Source organism: Trichechus manatus, unplaced genomic scaffold (assembly GCF_000243295.1).
Source record: "Trichechus manatus latirostris isolate Lorelei unplaced genomic scaffold, TriManLat1.0 scaffold00043, whole genome shotgun sequence".
In the NCBI taxonomy this organism is placed as follows: Eukaryota; Metazoa; Chordata; class Mammalia; order Sirenia; family Trichechidae; genus Trichechus; species Trichechus manatus.
This window is the reverse complement of record NW_004443979.1, coordinates 2892974-2909641: the sequence shown is the minus strand read 5'-3', so window position 1 is coordinate 2909641 and position 16668 is coordinate 2892974. Positions and strand designations below refer to the sequence as shown.

The 16668-nt window shown below is 40.0% G+C and overlaps 1 protein-coding gene across 1 annotated transcript in view; it reads left to right on the top strand.

The window, feature by feature from the left end:
- TTC6 (tetratricopeptide repeat domain 6) overlaps nucleotides 1-16668 on the top strand; it is a 249006-nt gene that overhangs the window by 160316 nt on the left and 72022 nt on the right. The window contains exons 17-18 of the mRNA XM_012555603.2: nucleotides 12142-12311; nucleotides 15037-15157. Coding sequence (XP_012411057.2) covers nucleotides 12142-12311; nucleotides 15037-15157 — 291 coding nt within the window. The remainder of the gene's footprint in view (nucleotides 1-12141; nucleotides 12312-15036; nucleotides 15158-16668) is intronic.

Below are 16668 nucleotides of genomic sequence, written 5' to 3'. Positions count from 1 at the left end.
AGGACACAATCCAGTCTTGTAGATCAGGTCCTGCCTTACTCACACAACTGCCACCCATCCTCCCTCATTAACATCATAGAGGCAGGATTTACAACATACAGGAAAATCACACAGTACCAGGAATCATGGCCCAGCCAAACTGATATACACATTTTTTCAGGGACATAATTCAAACCATGACAGGTGGTAATATAAATATGCAAAGTTTCACCACCAGTGATCAAGTATTGGTGAGAGGTGAGGCTCTGGGTGATCGCATGTTTGATACTTTTCTACAATTTTGTCAGAATTGAGAAGTATAAGAAAGCTGTTGGGTTCATCCTACTTTCACTAGACAAGTGAAAGAAAGAGATGAGCTCAGGGCGTCAGAGTCAGAGCTCAAGTGCCACATAAACGACCTCAAAGTTTCCGCTTGTGCCTTGAAAGAAAGCCTGATTGTTTGTAGTAACAGAGCTGATACTGCCAAAAACCAAACCCAGAATCTTAACACAAGAGTGGCTGAATTACAACACCAGCAGAATTCCCAACCTTGAATGGTGTCTGAAGTTAAAGTGAGGGCATTGCTTGGGAAGAAATGGGATCGTGAAACTTGGGATGGGGACACATGGGCAGATAATCAGGAAGCTGGGGACACTGAGCTCCTAAATTCCATTGAATCATTCCAGCCAGCAGAACCAACCCTCTTACTCCCATCTGAAGAGATTACTCCATCTCTGTCTGCTAAGCCACCTTCCCCAGTAAAACCATTAGCCCCACCACCCCCATCTGATGAGATTACCACAACTGTGTCTGAAGAGCCTTTGTCTGAGTCTCCGTCTGGAGAGGAGTCTGAATTATTCCCTGGGGCATTGCTTGAGGCAGATGCCTTACAAGACATTGCTGAATATTCTCAGAACACATCTCCACCACCCATTTTTGCTTCTAGACCTATAACTAAACTTAAGTTGCAGTGAGTCCCAAAAGGTGAAGTACAAAGCATGACCCAGGAGGGGGTACATTAACACTCCAAAAGAACTACTTGACTTTTCTAATATATATAAACAGAAACCTGGGGAATATGTGTGGAAGTGGCTATTCGGGGTGTGGGATAATGGTGTAAGGAACATAAAATTGGTTCAGTCTGAGTTTACTGATATGGGTCCACTAAGCACAGATGCTTCATTCAGTGTTTCAATTAAAGAGGTTAGCAAAGGATCTAATAGTTTATTTGGTTGGTTTGCTGGAGCATGGATTACACAGTGGCCCACACTAAATCAAGCTGAAGTTCCAGACCTGCCTTGGTATACTGTAGAAGAGGGAATCTAAGGCTTAGAGAAATTGTCATGTTAGAGTGGACTTATCAGGTTAGACCCACACCTAGAGTGCCCAGAGGACACATCTTTTACCACAACAGTGAGAAACAAATGTACAAAGGGAGCCCCAGCATCCTTGAAGACTGCTGTGATTGCTATTTTATGTAAGTCAGATTTGACAGTGGGAACTGCCCTAATTGAATTAAGACACTAACTACAATGGTGGTGCAGTAGTTAAGAGCTTGGCTGCTAACCAAATGGTCGGCAGTTCGAATCCACCAGCCGCCTGCCCCGCTGTGGGGCAGTTTTACTCTGTCCTGTGGGCTTGCTATGAGTTGGAATTGATGCCACAGCAATGGGTTTGCTTTTGGTTTTGAGCTACAGTGGGGCTGATTGGACTCCATCGTGGTAGGGACCATGTGGTGGTGCTCAGTTTACAAAGATAAGGTGGACCCAGTTACCATAATGGACAGTGGAGTCAAAGCAGTAATCAGAAGATTCTGACTTGTATGGATTTATGGCATTGGCTACTTAGTCATGGTGTCCCTAGGACTGAAATAGATTAAAAATCTACTAAACGTTTACTTGATGTGTACAAGTGGAAGAATTCTCGGTCAGGTGAACAGAAGTCTAACTAGTATAGCCATAATAGAGAGTCATGGCCCCTCAATCAATTCCCAGACTTGAGCCAGTTTATAGACCGACAACCCCTTGAATGAAGGGGAGGCCGTGTCACATGGAGGAAGGACCCCACTACGCTGCCAACAATTTATACTATTGATCTTTCTTGCAGCCTTCCCCAAAGGGATCTACAGCCTTTTATGAGAGTGACTGTTCATTGGGGAAAAGGAAATAATCAGACATTTCTGGAATGACTGGATACTGGCTCTGAACTAACACTAATTCCAGGAGACCCAAAACGTCACTGTGGCCCAGCAGTGAGAGTGGGGGCATATGAAGGTCAGGCAATTAATGGATTCTTAGCCCATATTTGCCTCACTGGGTCCAGTGGGTCCCCGAACCCATTCCTGTAGTGATTTCCTCAGTTCCAGAATGCATAATTGGAATAGATATACTCAGCAACTGGCAGAACCCCCACACTGAATCCCTGACAAGTAGCATAAGGGCTATTATAGTAGGAAAAGCAAAGTGGAAGCCATTAGAATTGCCCCTACCTAGGAAAATAGTAAACCAAAAGCAATACCACATTCCTGGAGGGATTTGCGGAGATTACTACTACCATCAAGAACTTGCAGGATGCAGGAGTGGTGATTTCCACCACATCTGCATTCAACTCAACTATTTGGCCTGTGCAAGAAACAGATGGATGTTGGACAATGACAGTGGATTATTGACAACTTAATCAAGTGATGACTCCAAATGTAGCTGCTGTTTCAGATGTGGTTTCATTGCTTGAGCAAATTAATACATCTCCTGGTACTTGATATGCAGCCGTTGATCTGGCTAATACCTTTTCTCCATACCTGTTACAAAGGACCACCAGAAGCAGTTTGCCTTCAGCTGGCAAGGCCAGCAATATACCGTCAATGTCCTGCTTCAGAGGTGTATTAACTCTCCAGCCCTATGTTGTAATTTAGGCTGAAGGGACCTCGGTCGCCATTCCCTCCCACAAGACATCACACTGGTCCATTACATTGATGACGTTATGCTGATTGGACCTACTGAGGAAGAACTGTCAGTGACTATGGACTTATCGGTGAAATATTTGTATGCTAGAGGGTGGGAAATTAACCCAAAAAAAATTTAGGTGCCTTCCACCTCAGTGAAATTTTTAGGGGTCCAGTGGTGTGGGGCATGTCGAGATATTCCTTCTAAAGTAAAGGATAAGTTATTCCATCTGGCCCCTCACACAACTAGAAAGGAGACACAATGCCTGGTGGGCCACTTTGGTTTTTAGAGGGAACATAGTCCTCATTTGAGTGAGCTACTCTCACCTGTTTATCAAGTGACTTGAAAAGCTGCTGCTAGTTTTGAGTGGGGCCAGACCAAGAGAAGGCTCTGCAACAGGTTCAGGGTGCCGTGCAAGTGGCTCTGCCACTTAGGCCATATAATCCAGCTGATCCAATGGTGCTTGAAGTGCCAGTGGCAGATGGAAATGCTGTTTGGAGTCTTTGGCAGGCCCCTATTGGTGAATTGGCAAAGACCCTTAGGATTTTGGAGCAAAGCCCTACCATCCTCTACAGATAACTACTTTCCTTTTGAGAAACAGCTTTTTGCTTTGTACAGGGCCTTAGTAGAGACTGAACGCTTAGCCATGGGACACCAAGTCACCATGTGGCCTGGACTGCCCCTCATGAACTGGGTGTTGTCTGACCCACAGAGTCATAAAATTGAATGTGCCCAGGAGCACTACATCATTAAATGGAAATGGTATATACGAGATCTGGCCCGGAGCAAGACCTGAAGGCGCAAGTAAGTTGCATGAGGAAGTGGCCCAAATGCCCGTGGTCTCCATTCTGGTCATATTATCTGCCCTCTCCCAGTTTGCACGTATGGCCTCATGGGGAGTTCCTTATGATCAGTTGACTGAGGAATAGAAAACTCATGCCTGGTTTACAGATGGTTCTGCGCAATATACAGACACCACTCAAAAGTGGACAGCGGCAGCATTACAGCCCCTTTCTGAGACCTCCCTGAAGGACAGTGGTGAAGGGAAATCCTTCCGACGGGCAGAACTTTGAGCAGTGCACCTAGTTGTTCACGTGAAAGGAGAAGTGGCCGCATGTGTGATTGTATATTGATTCATGGGCTGTGGCAATGGTTTGGCTGGATGGTCAGGGACTTGGAAGGAATATGATTGGGAAATTGGTGACAAGGAGGTATGGGAAAGAGGAAGGTGGATAGACCTCTCTGAATGGGCCAAAGAAGTGAAGATATTTGTGTCTCATGTGAATGCTCACCAAAGGGTGACCTCAGCAGCAGAGGAGTATTTTAACAATCAAGTAGATAGGATGATGTGTTCTGTGGAAACCAGTCATCCTCTTTCCCCAGCCACTCCTGTCATTGCCCAATACATTCACGAACAAAGTGGCCATGGATGGAGGTAATGCACGGGCTCAGCAACATGGACTTGCACTCACCAAGGCTGACTTGGCTACAGCCACTGCTGAGTACCCAATCTACTAGCAGAAGAGACCAACGCGGAGTCCCTGATAGGGCATCATCCCTCGAGGTGATCAGCCAGCAACCTGGTGGCAGGTTGATTACATTCGAGCACTTCATCATGAAAAGGGCAGTGTTTTGTTCTTACTGAAATAGACACTTAGTCTGGATATAGATTTGCCTTTCCCTGCCATTTATGGACTTACAGAATGCCTTATCAACTGTCATGGTATCCCATATAACATTGCCTTGGATCAAGGGATTTACTTCACAGCAAATAAAGTATGGCATTGGGCCCATGCTCATGGAGTTCACTGGTCTTACCATGTTCCCCGTCATCCTGGAGCAGCTGGCTTGATAGAATGATGGAATGGCCTTCTAAGGACACAATTATGGTGCCAGCCAGCTGACAGTATCATGCAGGTTTGGGACAGTGTTCTCCAGTAGGCTGTATATGTTCTAAACCAACATCCAGTATAAAGTGCCATTTCTCCCAAAGCCAGGATTCATGGGTTCAGGAATCAAGAAGTGGAAATGGGAGCGGCATCACTTCCTATTACCCCTAGTGACCCATTCACAAAATTTTTGCTTCCTGTCCCCGCGACCCTGTGCTCTGTGGTCCTAGAGGTCTTAGTTCCAAAGGGAGGTATGCTCCCACCAGGAGACACAACACTGATTCCATTGAACTGGAAGTTAATAATGCCACCTGGCCACTTTGGGCTCCTCATGCCTCTGGATCAACAGGCAAAGAAGGGAGTTACTGTACTGGCTGGTATTACCAAGAGGAAATCAGATTGGCATTGTATAATGGAGGTAAGGAAGAGTATATCTGGAATACAGGGGATCTCTTAGGATGTCTCTTAGTGCTACCATGCTCTGTAATTGAAGTCAGTGGAAAACAACAGCAATGCAATTCCAACATGACTGCCAATGGCCCAGACCCTTCAGGAATGAAGGTTTGGGTCACCCCACCAGGCAAAGAACCACAACAAGCTGAGGTGCTCGCTGAGGATAAAGGGAATATGGAATGGGTGTGGAAGAAGGTAGTTCTAAATACCAGCTATGATCATGTGACCAGTTGCAGAAATGAGGACTGTAATTGTTATGAGTGTTTCTTCCTCGTATGTGTGCATCAAATATTTTGTTTTCTTCACTTACAAGAGGTAAGCAGGGCTAGTGCATTTTTGGTTGTGCGCGTGTTTGTTGTATCATGTTAGGCACAAGTATGACTTTATGATTGTCTGTATTTAGAGATTATGTATGGTTTAGGGAGATGTGTACAGGTGCCAAATTGGCAGGGTGTGAACTGTGATGATTAAGATTGTGTGTTAACTTGGCAGGGCTGTGATTCTCAGTGGCTTGGCAGTTATGATGTAGTTTGGCAGCTGTGTAATGATGTAATCACCTCCATAATGAGATTTGATATAATGTAATCACCTCCATGATGAGGTCTGCTATGAGCAGCCAATCAGTTAAAAGGGATTTTCCTTGGGGGTGTGGCCTGCATTCAGTACATGTGGACTTTTTGGCAAAATTCGCTGGGTTTTGCTTACTTTGGACCTGCATCTGACCTCTGGTTTTTGGGACTTGAGCTAGCAGTGTGATCTTACCTGGTGATCTTGTGATTCATCAGCCTCCGCAGCCTGTGAGCTAGCAACCTGTTGTATGACCTGCCCATCTTGGGTTTGCCAGCCCCTGCAACTATGTGAGTCAGGAGGAGCCTTCAGCCTAACCTATGGACTTAGGACTTTCCAGCCTCTACAACTGCATGAACCATTTCCTTGATGTAAATCTCTTTCTCTCTCTCTCTACGTGTATATATATATGTATATATATATATATACACACACACACATACGCTTCACTGATTTTGCTTCTCTGTAGAACTCAGCTTAAGACACTGTCCTATCTTCAAGTCACTAATTTGTTGTGTCTTGTATGTGATTAACCCCTTCATTGGTTTCTTAATTCCAGTTATATTTTCAGTTCTGGATACTCACTTTTTTATCCCCAAAGGTTCCAGTTATTTGCCAAAGTTCAAAATTTTGTTTTATATGTCCTTAAACGTTGTAAGCACATTTTTTCTTATTGTGGTAAGGAATATACAACATAGCAGTTGCCATTTTAACCATTTTCAAATGTATAATCCAGTGGCATTAATCACACACACAGTGTTGTGCAACCATTACCACTATTTATTTCCACACCTTTTTCATGATCCCAAGTAGAAACTCTGTACCCATTAAGCAATAGCTTTCTCTTCTCCCCTCCCCCCAGCCCATGATGACCACTAATCTGTTTTCTGTCTGTATGCACTTATCTATTCTAGATATTTTATATAAATGGGATCATTCAATATCTGCCCTTTTGTGTCTGGTTTATTTCACTTAGCATAATGTTGTAGCATGTATGAGAACTTCATTTCTCTTCATAGCTGTATAATATTCTATTGTATGTATATACCATGTTTGTTCATCTGTTCATCTGTTGATGGCCACTTGGATTGTTTTCACATTTTGGCTATTGTGAATAATGCTGCAGTCAATATTGGTGAACAAGTATTTGTTTGAGTCCCTGCTTTTAATTTTTCTGGGTATACACCCAGGAGTGGAATTGCTGGGTCATGTGGCAATTCTAAGTTTAAATTTTTAAGGAATTGCCAAAATGTTTTCCACAGTGGCTGCACTATTTTACCTTCTCACCAGTAATGGACAAGGGTTCCAGTTTCTCCACATCCTTGCCAACCCTTGTTATTTTTTCTTTTTTTTTTCTTTGTAACGGAGATCCTAGAGGGTGTAAAGTGATATCTCATTGTGGTTTTGCTTTTCATTACCCCAGTGACTGATGATGTTGAGAATTTTATCATGTATTTATTGGCTATTTGTAAATCTCCTTTGGAAAAATGTGCAGTCAAATCCTTTGGCGATTTTTAAATTGGGTTGTTTATCTTCTTGTTGTTGAGTTTTAGGAGTTCTTTGACAATTCTGGATATTAAACTTCATTAGATAAATGATTTTCAAACATTTTATCCCATTCGGTAGGTTGTTTCTTCACTTTCTTGATAATATCCTTTGATGAACAAAGCAAAGTTATTTTAAAATCTGCGTGACAATCTGAATATATATAGATCCTGTGAGTTTGTTCCTATTATCTCTTATTTTTGCTGGGTTTCATTCACACAGTGTTTTTCTCCTTGTGTGCTTGACTATTTTTGATTGTGTATTCATCATTGTATTTGAGAAGTTGCTTGTTGAAATAATTTGAGTCTTAGAATGATGTTATATTCCTCCAGATAGGATTTATACTTGCTTTTAACAGGGGCCCTAGGGCACTCGAAATCCAGGATCTCCTCAGTACATTTTCGTGGACTGAGAAGATTTAAAGTTAAGCTGCAGCTCCACAAGGAACTGTCTGTTTCCAGTTTATCTTTACTCTTAAGGCGTTGCCCTTTAGGGTTTCAGCCTGAAAGGAGCAGAATTTCATCGAGGCCTGTCCCTCTGGGTGAGCATAGGATTTTAATGCCTATCCATTAGTACTGTGAAGCTGTCAGTACCAAGCCTCTCATCAGCCAACTACAAGCTGGGCAATTAGCCCTCAGTGGCTTTACCAAAGAAGATATACAAGTGGACAGTAAGCAGTGAGCCTTAGATGCCAAACTCACCTCACTTATCTCAATTCTCCCCCATATCCTTTCTTGATAATTCTTCACTGTTTGTAGCTCTCCAGTATTTTCTATCATATTTTTTATATTTTGTGAATCTTTATAGTTGTAAACAGCAGGAAAGTTGGTTTGAATTGTCTGGTCTTCCATTCCTGGAATCAGAAGTCTTCATTTATTATATTTTCTATTGCTTTAATGATAAAATAAATTATTACCATTCAGACTTGGAATAATAGTGATTCAGTTTCTTTTTCTCTTTCCATTTAGCTTTTTTAAAACAAGAAGTTAGTTCTTTATTATATAAACAATACAGTTCCATGAGTAATGTGTGAAAAATATATGAAAGTATAAAGAAGAAGTCAACAGTTTATAATTTTTCTCTTAATATTTGTTGTTGTTAGATGGTATTGAGTCAGTTCCAACTCATAGAGACCCTATGTATAACAGAATGAACCACTGCCTAGTCCTGCTGCATCCTCACAATCTTTGTTATGTTTGAGCCCATTGTTGTAGCTGCTGTGTCAATCCATTTCATTTAGGGTCTTTCTCTTTTTCACTGACCCTCTACTTTACCAAGCATGATGTCCTTCTCCAGGGACTGGTCCCTTCTGATAACATGTCCAAAGTAAGTGAGATGAAGTCTTGACATCCTCACTTCTAAGGAACGTTCTGGCTGTACTTCTTCCAAGACAGACTTGTTCTTTCTTCAGGTAGTCCATGGTATATTCAGTAGTCTTTACCAACACTGTAATTCAAATGCATCAGTTCTTCTTTGGTCTTCCTTTTTCATTGTCTAGCTTTTGCATATATATTAAGTGATTGAAAATACCATGGCTTAGGCAGGCACACCTTAGTCCTCAAAGTGACATCTTGGCTTTTTAACACTTTAATGAGGTCTTTTGTAGCAGATTTGCCGAATGCAATACATTGTTTGATTTCTTGATTGCTGCTTCCCTGGGTGTTGAGTGTGTATCCAACTAAAATGAAATCTTTGACAATTTCAATATTTTCTATGTTTATTATGATGTTGCTTATTGGTCCAGTTGTGAGGATTTTTGTTTTCTTTATGTTGAGGTGTAACCCATACTGAAGGCTGTATGTAGTCTTTGATCTTCATCAGTAAGTGCTCTAAGTCCTCTTCACTTTCAGCAAGCAAGGTTGTATCATCTGCATAATGCAGATTATCAATGAGTCTTCCTCCAATCCTGATGGTGGTTCTTCTTCCTATAGTACAGTTTCTCGGATTATTTGTTCAGCATACAGATTGAATAAGTATGGTGAAAGGATACAACCCTGACGCACACCTTTCCTGATTTTAAACCATGCTGCAGTATTATCCTCTTGTGTTCAAACAACTGCCTCTTGGTATATGTACAGGTTCCTCATGAGCACAATTAAGTGTTCCCATTCTTCACAATTTTATCCATAATTTATTATGATCCACACAGTCGAGTGCCTTTGCATAGCCAATAAAACAGGTAAACATCTTTCTGGTGTTCTCTGCTTTAACCAAGATCCATCTGACACATCAGCAGTGATATCCCTCATTCCACGTCCTCTTCTGAAGTTGACCTGAATTTCTGGCAGTGTGCTGTGGATGTACTTCTGCAACCGTTTTTTAATTATCTTCAGCAAAATTTTGTGTGTGTGTGATATTAATGATATTGTTCAATAATTTCTGTTTTCTATTGGACCACCTTTCTTTGGAATGGGCATATATATGGAGCTCTTCCAGCTGGTTGACCAGGTAGCTGTCTTCCAAATTTCCTGGCATAGATGGGTGAGTGCTTCCTGGGTTGTAGACAGGTGAGTGCTTTCAGCATTGTGTCTGTTTATTGAAACATCTCAATTGATATTCTCTCAATTCCTGGAGCCTTGTTTTTCGCCAGTGCCTTCAGTGCAGCTTGGTCTTCTTCTTTTAATACCATTGGTCCTTAATCATATGCTACCTCCTGAATTAGTTGAATGTTGACCAATTCTTTTTGGTACAGTGACTCTGTGTATTCCTTCCATCTTCTTTTGATGCTTCCTCTGTCATTCGAGCCTTCAATTTTTTCTTCTGTTCTTTCAGCTTGTTCTTTCCTTTTGGTTTCTGCACATTTCATTATAATTCTTCACTTTGTCTTTTCAAGCCACCCTTTGAAACCTACTGTTTAGTTCTTTTACTTCATCATTTCTGTCTTTTGCTTTAGCTAGCTACTGTACATTCAAGAGCAAGTTTCAGAGTCTCTTCTGACATTCATTTTGGACTTTTCTTTCTTTCCTGACTTTTTAACAACATTTTGCTTTCTTCATGTATAATGTCCTGATGTCATCCCACAGCTTGCCTGGTCTTCAGTCATTAGTGTTCAGTGAGTCAAATCTGTTCTTGAGAAGGTCTCTAAATTCAGGTGAGATAAACTCAAGGTTGCACCTTGGCTCTCGTGTATTTTGTTCTAATTTTCTTCAGCTTCAACTTGAACTTGCATATGAGCAATTCATGATCAGTTTTGTGGTCCGCCCCTTGCTTTGTTCTGACTGATGATATTGAGCTTACTCATTGTCTCTTTCCACAGATGTAGTATATTTGATTCCTATGTATTCCATCTGGCAAGGTCCACATGCGTACTTGTCATTTATGTTTTTGGAAAAAGGTATTTGCAATGAATAGGTGGTTAGTCTTGCAAAATTCTGTCAGATGATCTCCAGCATTGTTTCTGTCACCAAGGCCATATTTTTCAACTATTTACCCTTCTTCGTTTCTAACTTTTCCCATTCCAATTAACAGTAATTATCGGTGCATCTTGATTGCATATTTGATCAATTTCAGACTGCAGAAGTTGGCAAAAATCTTCAATTTCTTCATCTTTGTCATTAGATGTTGGTGCATAAATTTGAATAATAGTCATATTAACTGGTCTTCCTTGTAGACGTCTGGATATTATCCTATCACTGACAGCATTGTGCTTCAGGATAGATCTTGAAATGTTCTGTTGATGATGAATGTGATGCCATTCCTCTTCAACTTGTCATTCCGGCGTTTTAAAACACATGACTGTCCAATTGAGAATGGCCAATACCAGTCCATTTCGTCTCACTAAGCCTAGGATATCAGTCTTCAAGCATTCCATTTCATTTTTGACAACTTTCAATTTTCCTTGATTCATACTTCGCACTTTCCACATTCCAGTTACTAATGGATGTCTGCAGCTGTTTCTTCTCATTTTGAGTCATGCCACACCAGCAAATGAAGATCCCAAAAGATATACTCCATCCATATCATTAAGGTCGACTCTACTTTGAGGAGGCAGCTCTTCCTCAGTCGTATTTTGAGTGCCTTCTAACCTGAGGGGCTCATCTTCCGGCACTATATCAGACAATGTTCCACTGCTATCCATAAAGTTTTCACTGGCTGATTGTTTTTGGAAGTAGATCACCAGATCCTTCTTTTTAGTCTGTCTTAGTCTGGAAGCCCTGTTGAAACCTGTTCACCAAGGGTGACCCTGAAGATACTTGAAATAATGGTTGCATAGCTTCTAGCATCACAATAACATGCAAGCCACCACAGTATGACAAATTGACAGACAAGTTGTGGTCTTAATACATAGGTGATTACATATATATGCACACAAAACATACTTACTTTTTTAAAAATTGAAGTCACATCACATATTTTTATATAGCTTTTCCACTTATCATAATATTGTGAGGACTTTTTCAAGTCATTAAATATCCCTCAAGACTCTGACTTTAATGGATGTCTGATGTTTTATCTTGTGGGTACATCATAATTTATTTTGGCACTGCTAGATATTTATTCCCAGAAGAAATAACGTATTGATGATTATCTAGTTTTGTAAATTTTTGCTTATATCAATAAATAAAAAGTAAAATGTAACAACTTACTTAAAAAAAAAGATCATGCCTTTTTTGCTATTAATATCATATCTAAACTCTCCTGAGAAGCAAGGAGAAATAATCAGAAATTGTTTTTCAGAAATAAAATCAGCTGTGTAGGTTTACCAAAAAAGAGAAAATACATGTTTCTAAATACACATCAAAATAAATTTTTTTTCTTTTCTCTAGGACATACCGAGGTAGAGCATATTTTAAACGGCACTTTTATAAACAAGCAACTCAGGACCTTTCGGCTGCAATTCACTTAAATCCTAATAACTGGTTAGCACTGTATTATCGAGGCTGCATATTTAGAAAGAGTAACCCTTTGAGAGCGCTACAGGATTATAGCATTTCAGGTACTTTATCTTCAATTGCACTTAAATAGGAATCTGAATTTCAATAACTCATTTTCATGGAGTAGAATACTAATGTGATATGTATATTATATAGTAATTATATATATATATATTCTTCTGTATACTAATGTAAGATACCATGGGTTTAGCTAGTAGTGTTTCTAATATGCACTGTTTAGTGTGTGTGAGTTTAGTGTGCACTCTTTAGTATGTGTATGTGTGTGTGGTTATGTGTGTAACTATAGCAAGGGGAGAACATCATATCAAGGAAATCTCTATATATTGAGTTCTGAGGATTTTTCTGGAAAGCCAGGTCTACTTACTGGTCAGCTTGATAAAATGGAAGTGAATGGCTCTGGTGGACTCTGTCCTATTCCATAGGCCCAGCTCAAGGTTTAGTCAAATGCATGGCTTTTAACACTTAAATTAAAAACAGACTTTGAGAATCCTCAGTATATAGAGCACATCCATGGCTAAAAGTGGCCAGTTCCACCTTACTCTCTGTCAAGTCCTGGTATAAGTATGTGTCCAGCCTAATGCTGAGCATAGAGTGAGTGTTCAGTAATCAGTCACCAGTGAGTGAATGAACCCATTCTGACTGAAAAATTTCAGCCAGAGCTCAGCACTTCAATCATGGCTATGTTCAACTGGGTGCAAAGTGCTAGAATCCCATCATCCTGGATGAGGCAATATCTAGAGATCATGAGATAACTAGACTGCCACAGAGAGAATAATAAATAGGTCCAGAGGGGGAGGAAATCTCAGATAATCACTACTTGAATATCTCTAAGTCCAATTGCCTTCTGAGGTCACCTTTCCCTTTCATATTCAAATAAAATATTTAAAATCCCATCCTATCTGCTTCAAAGAGTCTAGTGCCCTCCCCTCTATTTCCAGGGATTACTGTTAAATTCTCTTGTGATCCTTGTGTCTAATTTCTGGTCTCTGGTTGATTCTCCATCTTTGCTCACCCTCTCACTTCTTGTAGTTACTGTTCTCTATGCTTTGCTCTTTCGCAGGTCTTCCCTACATTCCCCAATGTAACAACACAAGTGTATAGTACGTAATAGTCTGTTCCCAAATGTTTTAGAGTTTTGAGGGTAAAGTTAGCACAGAGAACACACAACTTAAAATTGAAGATCAAACACATGTAAGTTTATCCAACTCTGTCAGCCCTGTCTGTCTGCTGTCAAGTTGGCCCTTTTCTCCCTGGCTTTCTCTAATGACCTCCTTCCCATGTTTCCCTCTTACCCAAGTTTTAGGCTCCACATCCCTCTCTTCACAATAATTCTAAGTCCTGTTATTTAATTTTCAAAGAAAACCAGCTTGATTTTGGCCTCAATCTGTTCGTATAAGTTTACCAAGGGAGTTTTATCTTCCACAAACAAAAAGGACCCCCAAGATATTTTTCTAAGCTAATAGCAATAATATCTAATATTTAGTGGGCCTTTTACTACTTGCCAGGCACTGTTCTAAGTGTTATGTATGGAGTGTCTCAACTGATATTCAGAATAATGCTATGTGTTAGGTATTATTATTATCCCCATTTTACTGATGAGAAAACTGAAACACAGAATGCTTAAATAATTTTCTTTTCTTTAAGGAGAATTTTCCCATTTTTCTAGAGCTGCTCACCAAAATTATAGTCAGCTTTTTACTTGCTAGCCAGTCACACAGTGGCTGCAACGATGAGCTCAAACATAGCAATGATTGTGAGGATGACACAGGACTGGGCAGTGTTTCCTTGTGTTGTACATAGGGTCACTGTGAGTCAGAACTGACTCAGCGGCACCTAACAGCAACAATCACCCTGCAAACTCAGTCGTCAGATTGCTTTCAAGTTGATTATTTACTTAATTGGTATGATCATTGCTTATTCCAGAGTTCAGCACTGTGGTTATTTGTGTCCCAGACTGTGACCGTTATGCACATTTTTGGCAAAACTTTCCCACCTTAGCCAAAATAGGCTTGCGAAGCTTAGAAGACATGGGTCAAATCTTGTAGTTTCTAACATGCTAGCATGTTTTGGAATGTGGTGGTTAATCATTAAGTGAGGAAGCATGAGACTGGTTATGGATGAGAGCCACTCACGTGGAGTACTGGGAGGAGGTTCTTTTTGTCCCTTGCTTTTGTTATTTGGGACTTGATAATCAAGTTGCCTGTCTCAACTCTGAGTTCTGCTTGCCTTGGTTGAGCGTCTTCGCAGCTGCCCCTCCTGGCTTATGTGTGTCCGCTGTTGACCTCTTCTGTCTTTCCTGGTCTGGACTTGTATCAGAGCCTGTTCCTTGGCCAGTAACAATGTCTTCCTGAGAATAAAGGCCATCCAAGGCAATGGTGACCTTCTGACTGCAATCCACTGAAGTGCATCTGGAGAGTTAGATTATAGGTTTATCTTTGCCGTTAACTTTCATCATGACCATAAACAATGTACCTAGCTTCTTTGCACCTCAATCTGCTTATCTTTAAAATGGACTGTAGCAGATTACCATTAAGATTTCTTCTAGCTCTAATGAAATTGTGAACCATAATAGCCACGTTGTGACTTAAGCAAATACATTTTTATGTACAACACTACTTTTCACTCAGCAAATAAGTCATTGTAGATGTGTTTTATTTAGCATAAGGTTAAAAATAAGAATAAGCACTAGGAAGGCTATATAGACTGAAATATAATTCTGATATGGTTGTTCAGAGCCTGAGTAAGATACGTACTTCTGTTTTTAAGCTCTCATAAACGATGGGTATGAGAATCTAAGTTCTTTTCTACATCGGGGCATACTCTATGCAGATCAAAGACAGTGGTTGCTGGCAATTTGTGACTTTGAAACTGTTATTTCTCTAGAAAGGTACGTTTTCTTTTTTATAGTTAAAAAAAATCACTTTTGTATAAAATTAAGAAAAAACCTGAAATGAAAGAAAAGCTTTTTTCCCCGTTTTTGTCACCATTGAGAACCTTGTAGAAAATGAGACTATTATAAAGTTATCCTGGAATTAGAAAACTACTTTTAAAATAACACTGCTTCTAAACTAAAACCTCTTTTCAAAATCTGTTTGCCTCAAATGCTTCTGCAAGTTTTAGAGGTTAGATGGGCCTGAGAAGAGTTAGATAAATCCATGGATAATAAAACAACAAAGTATTAAAAGGTGCTTGGAGATGCCCAGGGTAAAGTTTTTTTTAATTTAACTTCAGGCAAAAGTATCATCAAACAGTGACAAAACATTCTGCTTGATATATCATTGCCCTGCACAACATATAATAAGTGGGAGGAACCTTTTCTTTAGAACATCTGACTTCAAGAAAAAAAAGCATAAGGAAAAAAGCCAGTACTATTCAGAACATAGGTTCAGGAAAAAACACATGCTGAAAGTCACACACACACTACTGTAGTCCAAAGCCAGGCTATAAAACACAGAATTTAATTAAATGATTTCTTTCAAATGAAGCATTCATTAATATGAAAGGTGTTAGAAAGTGGAATAAATCATGGAATAAACCAATACTATGCCAACAAGAAAACTGTTTACTGATTTTATTTAAGGTAAATTTTGAACTTGACTCCTGAAAGTCATGGAGCATGGCTTCATAATAACCACAATGGTTTTCTTTCAGACATTTTCAAGCCAGGAAGGGAAAGGAAAGAATTTCAGTTGCAAAGAGTCAGAATGTAGACCACAGTACTTTGATTTTTATAGGCAAAGGGTCAGGGCTTCTATGAAGTTGGACTATAGGATGTGTAGTTCCAGCATTTTAAAATGGAGGCATTGAACAAGGTAATTTCTAAGTTTGTTTGTATACTGAAAATTGTTTGATTCAAGAGAAAAACAGTGTCTATTTAATACAGAAAAGCAGCTGAGTGGAGAGGACTTTTAACTTCGAGCCACCGAGCCCTAGTATAATATTGTTTCTCGCTGTTACTCGTGGAGAATGTAGCCCAAGGCAAAAATATTTGAGATGAGGAAAACTAACCTTGTAATTCAAAATAACTCATGATTAAGTCAAAGAAGAGTAAAGTATTGCTAACAGACAAGGAGACTTTAGGAATTCTGTTCTTAGCACATATTCTACAAATGTTAATTCCCTATCATTAAGGGCATTTATACAAAGCCAACAGCCAACCTCATCCTAAATGGAGAGACTTTGAAAGCATTCCCCTTGAGAATGGGAACCAGACAAGGATGCCCTCCATCACCACTCTTATTCAACATTGTGCTGGAGGTCCTAGCCAGAGCAATTAGGCTAGAAAAAGAAATAAAGGGCATCCAAATTGGGAGGGAAGAAGTCAAAGTATCTCTATTTGCAGATGATATGATCTTATACACAGAAAACCCCAAAGAATCCACAAGAAAACTACTGGAA